The 10,686-nt window shown below is 33.9% G+C and overlaps 1 protein-coding gene across 1 annotated transcript; it reads left to right on the plus strand.

Annotated features, from left to right (window-relative positions):
- The first annotated feature begins 8,394 nt into the window (after positions 1-8,394).
- LOC135149470 (uncharacterized) lies at positions 8,395-10,686 on the plus strand. The gene is made up of 2 exons (XM_064085207.1): positions 8,395-9,901; positions 10,436-10,686. The coding sequence occupies exons 1-2, from the start codon at positions 8,395-8,397 to the stop codon at positions 10,684-10,686; spliced, it is 1,758 nt and encodes a 585-aa protein (XP_063941277.1).

Genomic DNA, 10,686 nt, shown 5'->3' on the forward strand with positions numbered 1-10,686 from the left:
ATGTATGAGACAATTCGAGCAAAATAGCGATATCAATGACTTAGAATGTCAGAGGAAAAAGCATCGTGAGCTATATCTTGTGGTTGTAGTCAATCATGTGATTTTAAGCCAAAAAGGTTTAGCATAATCTGCCGGAAGTTGTTGCAGCTCAACTAACTGCCAATCAAACATGTTAGCTAGTTGGCAATTAGATATGATAATGGTGTTTACTTAACTTCCCCAATTAGGTAGGGCTGTCAAAAGATCCAGACGATAGTTATCTCTCTGTTCAAGTGTTGGATTTAGGGTACATGTCACGGCAGTTCTCACTGGCATGCCTATAGGCATGTATTTTACAAAAAGGCATGCCCAAATGGCATGCCATTTTCCATTAAATATAGCAAAAACTGCTGCATCATTACAGGATTGATACTAAAGTGCACTTACAAATATAACAAAAGTTAGTAAATATTAAGAACCGAACTTAGTACAATACTAACTTATATTAGTAGTTTATCTAATATTTAACTATGAAGTTGGACTATATTTAAAATTTTCAATATTTATAAGATATAATATTTATATAAATTTTATTATTTATATAAAAAATTAGTAAAAAAGCATGCCAAATGGACAAAAGGCATGCCCAGTCTGGCATGCCCAATCTGGCATGCCCGTGCCGCTGTGACATGAACCCTAGTTGGATTATATTATTTTTAAGATATTCAAATTTTAGTATGGGATATTTTATTCGGATATAAACTGATTCTGGGTATTTTGGATCCGGATCTAAACTAAATATGAACCAATATCGTATTTTCTATTTTATAACTGGCAGTTTATGATCGACAAAATATGAGTCGAATATGATCCATTAACATTAAATATCATGTTTATTTCAATTATTCAAATGATTATCATTCGGTCTAAATAAACATAATACTATAAAATATAATAATTGTAATTTGAAACTTATAATTATATGAATTAAATATATACGAAGATAATATGCATTATCATAATGAATAAATAATATTTTATGGAGATTTAAACTTAAATAAGATATTAAAATTTTATAAAATGATGATTATTTAATTACAAATGCAAAAGGTTAAAAATATAATTTGTATATAAGTTCGAAACGAATATGAACCATTGATATATTCAGTTATCCAGATTTGATCATATAATAAAAATAATATGAGACCTAATCTGAGCAGGTATATGAGTGCTCATATTCGGGTTCATATTTTATACGAGTTTAATTTTTCCGCAAGATTTGGACTGTGGCGCCCTCCAAACCCGGGTCAGAAGTTTGGGGTCCACACCATAACATAAACCTGTAATTAATAATATAATATGTGCAGTGACCCTTAACTGTCCATGGATCGCAACAGGTTAAAGTATAAAACAAGCCACAACATAACTTTAGTTATTACAAACCCAAATCCCAAAATATAAATTTATTCTTACAAGCTTACACGTCATTGGTGTCTCATTACTCAAACTAGTACGTATATAACAAGCCAAGTGCTGATGATAACTCCCTCCGTCTCTCAACCTGGAATCCTGGCCTTACCACTAGCCTGAGGGTCATCGCTACCAACCTTCTCTGCTTTCACTGGAAAGAACATAGAATTTCGCAAGAGTGAGCTAACAAGCTCAGCAAGTATAACAATATCCATTTAAACATTTATCAAAAGATGATGGAACTCAGCATTTAAGAGAATCAATTTCAATATCAAAGTTTCTTTTTAGATTTTTCAATTAGAATTGGATATTAAATTTTATTTTTAAAAACCAAAGGTTAGGCTGCTGATCAGTCAGACACTAACCCCGAGCAGGCCCCGCCATGCTCGTTTACTGGATCCAAGGCACACATTGGCCTAAAGCGACCACTCATCTGGTCCGACCATTCATTTGGTCCATTTAAGAAAAACTATCCAATTCTATTATGAATCAGGATGAATAACAATGTAATGCAATAAACAGAATCATTAAGAACATAATTAAACTTTGAAATAGAACAGAATTCAATTCATAAGCATCTTTAAAGATATTCTGGCATAAGGATCAAAAATAATTCCATGAGTCAAAGGATCAGATGTGGCATATCTGGATTTCAAATGAAACAATAGTCATGGTTTGTATGAAAGAAGGATTCTGGTTTTATTGAAGGATTCACATGAAAAAGGGTGGTGTCAAATCCAAGAAATTAGGTTACTAAAAAGGAATAAAAATTGTAAGGTGTATGGTATTCCAGATAGAATTGACTTCCAGTCAATTTGTTGAGATATCAAGGGTGTGCCAAAACATTGGAATGGGGTTTATATGGTATTTATTCAAAAATCTCAAAGTTTGAAGGTTTACAATTGAATAAGGTTTCAAAATAGGTATCAAAGAATCCAATTAAGGGTTCAAGTATCAATGAATGAATAGTTCAAGTGGTAGTTAAGGAATCTGGTTGATGGTTCAAGAATCAATGAGTCAAACAATTCATAATATGGCTCGATCAATGTCAGAAGTGAATTAGAAAGCTCACCAAGCAATCACATCAAGGATCATATCTATATAATTGAAGGAAAGTATCAAGGAAACTTGCCTTATACTGACGATTTCAAATTTCAATCGCTCCTGCTCGATATACTATTCTATATTCACTTGCGTTTCCCCCTTTATTACGCCTCGCTTCTCTGCTAATCATCACAACTAATTATCAATATGTGATCTCATATTATTCTCATCATCTTATATTCAAAACGAGCTTCTATCTACCCTTCGTTTCACCCAAATCCGATTTACGGATCAAAAGATATGTCAAAAACAATGTTATATCCATCACGTAGACACATAACATGTCAATCAGATAGCATATAGCACATATCACATAAAATATTTAATAAAATATATTTTTCAAAAGAAGTTTGAAGTCAAACGGATTTTTCTGGTATTTATTATGAATTTTTAAACATTTTTCGGAATTAAAACGGGTCAAAGAATCATTTTATAAATAAATAATCAATTTTGAATACCCGAAATCAAGTCCGAACTCATTTGGAATCAATTAACGAGCTTCAATCATATTTTAAAATAATATTTTAAAGCTCGAAACTATTTTTCGGAATTTTAAAATCATTTAAAAATATTTAAAATAATTAAATCTAATTAATAAATCAATTAAAATAAATTAATAATTAATTAAAACAATTAATCAATTAATAATTAAATTAATTGACTAATTATAATAATTAATTACTAATTAAAATTAATTAATAAATTAAATCAGATTTATTTTTGAATTAATGAATATTTAAAAACAATTTTTGAAATTAAAATAAACGATTTTCGAAATTAAATTTAAATCAAAAATCATTTTTAAAACTTTTTAAAAGTCCAGGGTTTGAATTGTAACGTTTGGAAACTTCAGGGTTTGATTTGTAAAACCAGAAAGTTAAATCCCACAACTTCACCACCTCCAAAAGTCCAGGGGCCAAACTGCAATTTTGCAGCCGCCGCCCCTGGCTTCGCCGGAGGTGGTGATTCCGGCCACCAACGGCCTCCAAACGGTGCAGATATGGAGTACTAAGCCTCCCCAACTCATCCATACAATCCACTTCACCAGAAACGGCCGGAATCGACCGTAATCGATCGAAGAAACTCGCCGTCGCCGGCGAGTTTTCTTTGAATCGATTCGTTCGATTCACGAACCTCAGCTAAGATCTGAAGGTATGTACAGGTTCCTGGGGTCACAACAAACATGCTGGTATCATCCAATTCCCCTTCTACCTCCTAGATTAAAAAGCCCCAAATTTCAATTGAAAACCTTCATCGCGATTTAGAACCCTAATTTTCAATTTCGAACTTTAAACCTAAAATTAACTATGTTATTGAACTCCAAATCAAGCATATGATATACCAAAATGATCAGGAGAAGATTATCTACAACATACAATCATCAAATCACACAAACAACTTCAAAATCAAAAAGCCCTAATTTAAGCCTATTTATTTCGAATTTAAAACTCAAAATCCACACCCACCTGATGTTGCTGCACTGATTTTGATGCTAGATTATGATTCTACTTGTTAAAACCTTCAATTTGAGCCCTTGAACGCCAAAATCCGAGTCCGATAACGCGTCCAAATCCTCGTTTGAATCTCAAGAACACGAAGAACTCTCTCGGGAATTTCTCGGTTTTAACTGGTTTTATGATTTTCGTAATAAAATAAAGTACAGATAAGTATATTTATACTTACGAATAATTAATACCCCTTTTGATCATATATGGCATGAAAATACACTGTTTAATAGCTTTATACTAATAAAACGGGTCCAATCGGTACCGGTTTTCGAGATAATCATCAAAACAGGGCTTTTTAATCCGTCATCAGTACGCGGGTCCCACTGTCATTATGACAAGATAAGGATGAATATAAAATATTGTATTTCACGTTTATCGAGACAACTAGATAATTATCTAATACCGAAAAACTCCGCCGGACCGGCTCCGGAACAAACCGTACTCCGGATCGAAAAAGTCAAAACATGAAAAATGTCCGGAATGTTCAAATTAAGCTAAAGGTGAATTTTGTTGAAATTTTCGGGAAGTAAAATCTCGGTACCGTTGTAGGTTGACGGTTTTCGAAGAAATCAAAATAATTAATAATTAATTAAAATATACATAATTAAATCCGTAAATCCAATATAAAATCATCGGACAATACATAAATTGATATGAAAATATCTAAATAAACTATATTTTGTACTGAACATATAAAAATTGATATTCCTCAAATTTAATCAGAAATACATAACTAAATTAATAGTACAGGAACCAATTAATTCACAGAAATTCATATAAAATTCATATAATATTCATTAATCATTCAAATAATTACACGGATAATCCCAGATGTTACATCCTCCCCCCCTTAAAAGGATTCTGTCCTCAGAATCACTTAGGTGAACAAATGAGGGTACTTTTCACGCATATCACTTTCTAATTCCCAGGTTGATTCTTCAACCTTTGGGTTCCTCCACAACACTCTTGCTAATTTCACTACCTTGTTTCTTAACACCTTCTCTTTTCTATCTAGGATTTCCACTGGCATTTCTACATACGACAAATCCGCCTCGAGTTCTACTGGCTCATATTCTATCACATGCTTTGAATCTGAATTATACTTCTTAAGCATCGATACATGAAAGACGTTATGAATGTGCTCCATTTGCGGGGGTAATGCCAATTCGTACGCTACTTTGCCTACACGTCTCAAGATTTCAAATGGCCCCACGTATCGGGGACTAAGCTTGCCTTTCTTTCCGAATCTGGAGAGTCCTTTCCATGGTGACACCTTCAGTAACACTGCTTCTCCGTCTTCAAACTCTACGTTTTTCCGGAATTTATCTGCATAATTTCGTTGACGACTCTGTGCTGCAATTAGTCGTTTCTGAATAATCTCAACTACTTCCTTTGTTTGTTGTACTAATTCCGGTCCAAGTACTTTGCGTTCTCCGACTTCATCCCAATATACTGGTGATCGACATTTGCGTCCATAAAGAGCTTCATAAGGAGGCATCCCAATACTTGCGTGATAACTATTATTGTATGCAAATTCCACTAAAGGTAGATGCTCATCCCAATTGCCTTTGAAATCGATTGCGCAAACACGTAGCATGTCCTCGATCGTCTGAATCGTTCTCTCACTTTGGCCGTCTGTTTGTGGATGATATGCCGTACTCATATTCAATTTAGTGCCCAAGCATTCCTGAAAACTTTTCCAAAATCTCGAATTAAATCGTGGATCTCTATCTGATACAATGGATACGGGGACTCCATGACGAACTACAATCTCTTTCAAATACATATGAACTATGAAAGGCCTTATTGCAAGGTATATGTCTAAGCCTATTTGTACAACCAGTGATAACTCAACTTGTATCTGATAACCTTTCTACTTGTAACTCAACTTGTAACTCAACCTGGATTAGTCTTTGATAAGTTATGTCAGTAGATAGTAGATAGTTTAGCTGGAATCAGATCTAGAAAGTAAAGTGGATACAAGAATCAGAATATCAGAAGAATTCCAAGATATCCGCTACAAGCCACTGGAAGAAGTTCATTTCATATGATCAAGCCTCAGTGTTAAATGAATTGTGTAGCAGTTCAAGGATTTCAGAAGGTACGAAGATTCAAGTATTTATATCATTAGAGATTCCATATGTGTACTGAAATGAAGTTGAACTAGAAGACAAAGATTCGAAGACCCGACCACGGCTCAAATGTTTGGTTGATGGAGAATATTCAATTTAGTTAGGCACAGATGAACCAGACAGTACATTCGTGTGTCATCTATTTATATTGAATATTTAACATCAAAGGAAGGTGGTTGTTCAAGCGAAAGATGATCAAGATGAAGGCTCAAGACATTTGCTTTCTGGAATATAGAGTTTTTAATTAATTCTTTATTAAATAATTAATCTCTATTAATTTATTTAGTTGTTAAATTAATTCAATTAGAATTAATTTGATAATTAAGTTTATTAATAAGTTAATTGATTTAGAATTAATTTACAAAAAGAAAGCAAAAGAAAGAAGGCTAAAAGGAAGGACAAGGAGACCGCCGCTCAGACCTGCTGCTGAAGAAGTGCTCAATATAATTATTCTTTTAATTAATTCACATCTCAAAATAATTATATAAGTTATGTAATTTATTTATTAAATTAATTCACACTCGAATTAATTTAATTTATGAATTTATATAATTAATATAATTAAGTGGATAATTATTGAATTAATTATATACAAGAAAATACATTTTATATGGTTTTTGAGCACGGTATGACAATCTAATTGATTGTCATACCGCACTATGTCTCCTGCCATAGTCAGGAGGCGTGACAAACCTTTGGTTTGTCATACCGAATGACTTAGGCATGACAATTGTTCATTGTCATACCGAAGTCACAAGGTATGACAATCCCTTGGTTTGTCATACCGTTTGTCATGCCACTCTACCTTAGCCACCAAGTATCAATTGTCATACCTTCCCACTGATTGTCATACCGTTTGTCATACGGTTGTCATACCTATTCTAAGAGAGCATGACAATGCTTGTAATTGTCATACCTTCCCTTGGTTTGTCATTCTGATTGTCATACCTTCTCTTAGATTGTCATACCTTCTCACTTGTGCCATGACAATGCTTCTAATTGTCATACCTTTTGTCATAGCACTTGTTTAGATTGTCATAAAGCTTCCTAGAGTTGTCATGCCTACCTTTGTCATACAAGTTCAAGGTGTTGCCTATAAATATGGCCTCACCTCCTTCATTTGTGAATGTTCATTGCCTTGTAAACTTTCAAGTTGTTTGTAACTTGCTATTCGTTAAATCCACAGTTTCCTGTGCTTTGATCATTCGGTTGTTTTAATCCCTAAATTAAAATACTTCCTGTCAAATTTATTCTAAAATATTTAGTGGACATTAAAACTGAACCTTAATTAATTTAATAACGACTTTCAAGTTTAAATAACTTTTTACTTGAACCTTGTTTATTTAATTAATTAAAATCTGATTATCCTGTTTTATTTAAATCAGATTTATTCCGCGCGAATTTTGTGACGATTGTATTCAACCCCCCCTTCTACAATCGTATCGGGACCTAACAATTGGTATCAGAGCGGTTGATATAATCTACCTTATCAGATCCTATACTCACTCTGAAACTTCCTAAAAATTCCAAATAATTTTTTATTCGAAATAATTTTATTCCAAAAATTATTTCTGATCGAAAATTATTTTTCTTTCAAAAATCCAATCGTTTCCTAAATAATTTTTTATTCGAAATAATTTTCTTCCAAAAATTATTTCTGATCAAAAATTATTTTTCTTTCAAATCTTTTTCCAAATAATTTTTAATTCGGAATAATTTTATTCCAAAAATTATTTCCGATCGAAAATTATTTTTCCTTCAAAAATCAAATCTTTTCCGAAATAATTTTTAATTCGAAATAATTTTATTCCAAAAATTATTTCCGATCGAAAATTATTTTTCCTTCAAAAATCAAATCTTTTCCGAAATAATTTTTAATTCGAAATAATTTTATTCCAAAAATTATTTCTGATCGAAAATTATTTTTCTTTCAAATATTTTTCCAAATTTATTTTATTCGAAATAATTTTATTCAAAAAATTATTTCTGATTGAAAAATATTTTTCTTTCAAAATCCAAATATTTTCCCAAACACTCAAACACTCAAATCTTCTACCATGTCTACCGCAAAAATTAGCAGCATTAAAATTCCACCTTTTGACAAGGTTAATTTTGGTCTCTGGACGAGACACATGCTTTTGTTCCTCCGGGCGGCGAATAAAAAATACTTAAATATTTTGACGAAAGGTCTTTCGCCCCCAATGCATATTATCTTGGAACATATTGAGAATGGAGTTACTATTCCTCACAGAACCTATCTGAAAACACCTGCTGAGTTCTCGGATGAGGATAATGAGCTGATAAATCTGGATGTAACTCTACAGCTCATTCTGATCGAATCATTGGATCCAGTAATGTACAATAATGTTGTCAATTGTACAAGTGCTAAGCAGATATGGGACACTCTGCAAATTATCAATGAAGGATCTGAGGAAGTACGGGAAAACAAGAAGGAAATTCTTGTGGCTCAATATGAGCAATTTGGTTCTAATCCCGGAGAAGGAATTTCTGAAGTATTCATCAGATTCAACAATTTGATAAACAATCTGAATCTGAACGGGAAATACTACGACAACAAAGAGATGAACCTGAAGTTTTTGCTGACACTCCCTGAGCATCTGGAGCATAGGATAACCGCCATCAGAGAAAGCAGAGATTTGACAGAGATCTCATTGGAACAGCTGTATGGGGTTCTGAAAACCTATGAATTGGAACAGGCTCAAACTAAACAGAGATACGGATGGGGAAAGACACTGAACACGTCTACGTCTGTCAGCAATTCTACTGCCCTCATAATACAATCACCTCTTGTGAAAGAAAGGAAGGTTGTTGTACCTTCAAGAAGCTCCCAAGAGTATGTTGTGCCGGAAATGGGACATACTTCAGTAAGTACGGGAGATGATGAATTTTACTCGATGGAAGAGTTAGATCAGCTGGAGGATGAATCTCTTGCTATGTTTGCCAGGAAGTTTGGCAACATGAGATTCAGGAAGAATCCCTCATACAGATTTAAATCTTCTGGTAATAAATTCCAGAAAGGGGGATCTTCGTCCACTTCAAAAGGGGCTTATAAGACTGGGATGGTTGATCGAAGCAAGTTTAAATGTTTCAACTGTGATGAGCCTGGTCACTTTGCATCGGAGTGCAAGAAGCCCAATCAGCTGGCAAAGAAGAAAGAATCTTATGACGAGCTAAAGCATAAATATGAGGCTCTGCTAAAGAAGCATCAAGGCCAAAGCATCCAAGGGAAGTCCTATGTGGCAAAAGGAAAAAGCTGGGATGACACAGATAGTGAAGAGGAGGAAGAGCGGGGAATTGTTGCTCTAATGGCTTTCATGGAACCTTCTAAACCTCCACATCGCACTGGTGGATTTCCGGTAGATCCTACTTGCCCTAAACTATTTATGCAATTAGGACTTGAACGTGATGACGCTCGTAATAAGCTCAAAGCTCTGACTCTTGAACACAAAGCTTTAAAGCAAGAAGTTCATGAGTTAAAGTTAAAAGAAAAACTTGTTCTCAACCCTAAAATTGAACAACTAACTAGTCAGTTATTGACTCAGACTAATAAAGTCGAAGTGTTAGAATTTAGGGAGAAAAAGTTGAATGAGCAGTTAGCTGAAGAGAAGGTTAGGTGCCTTGCTTATAAGGAGTCGACTAATATTGTTAAGAACCTAGTTGACCAACAAGTGATTAAAAGGAAAGTTGGTATAGGTTTCGATTACAACAAGTCGGTAGGTAAGGCTAGTAATATAACTCCTTTTGTTAAGAGTGCTGAAGACAGGGGTATCCCACATGTTTTAAAGGATGCTCCCAAACCTTTATTCAAAACCCCTGTCGCAGAACCATTACTTGATATGCCCGTGATTATTAAATATGAAATGAATTTAGAGGATGTTGAGAATGAGAGGGAGATTTTGGCATCTGTAGAGCCAATGCAAGTTGAGGGCACATTCAGTTCGCCCAAAGCTGGCATAGGTGCCAATGGCTTAAAGAATAATTTCAACAAGCCTAATAAGTTTGTTAAATGCAGGAATGATAACAATACATGCTCTTCTACTAATAACATTAGAACTTCTGAAAATGTTAATGTAGAAACTATTAAACCCCCTGTTGTTCTGAATAACATGCCTACTGTTCATTTAGTTGATATGTGCCATAAACCTTGTGGTGTTGATAATTGCATGTTGTGTGCGTTTAATGTAATGTCTGCTTATTTCAAAAGTATGCATGCTAACAAAGAAAACACAACACCTAGAAAGCACATGAATAGTAAGTTTGCAAAAACCAAGACTGCTGGTCCTTCTCCTATCAAGAAGGATACTTATGTTCCTAAGCCTAAACCTAAAGTGTTCAAGGCTGTTTGTAGGAAAGTAAGTACAGTCAAGGTGGATGCTAATGTTATTCGAACAGGATCTATTGTCAAAGCTGACAAAGGTCAATTCTTTAAGTATGCCGGGCCCAACCAAGTTTGGGTTCCGAAGATGGTTTAA

The sequence above is a fragment of the Daucus carota genome, chromosome 1 (assembly GCF_001625215.2).
Source record: "Daucus carota subsp. sativus chromosome 1, DH1 v3.0, whole genome shotgun sequence".
NCBI lineage: Eukaryota > Viridiplantae > Streptophyta > Magnoliopsida > Apiales > Apiaceae > Daucus > Daucus carota.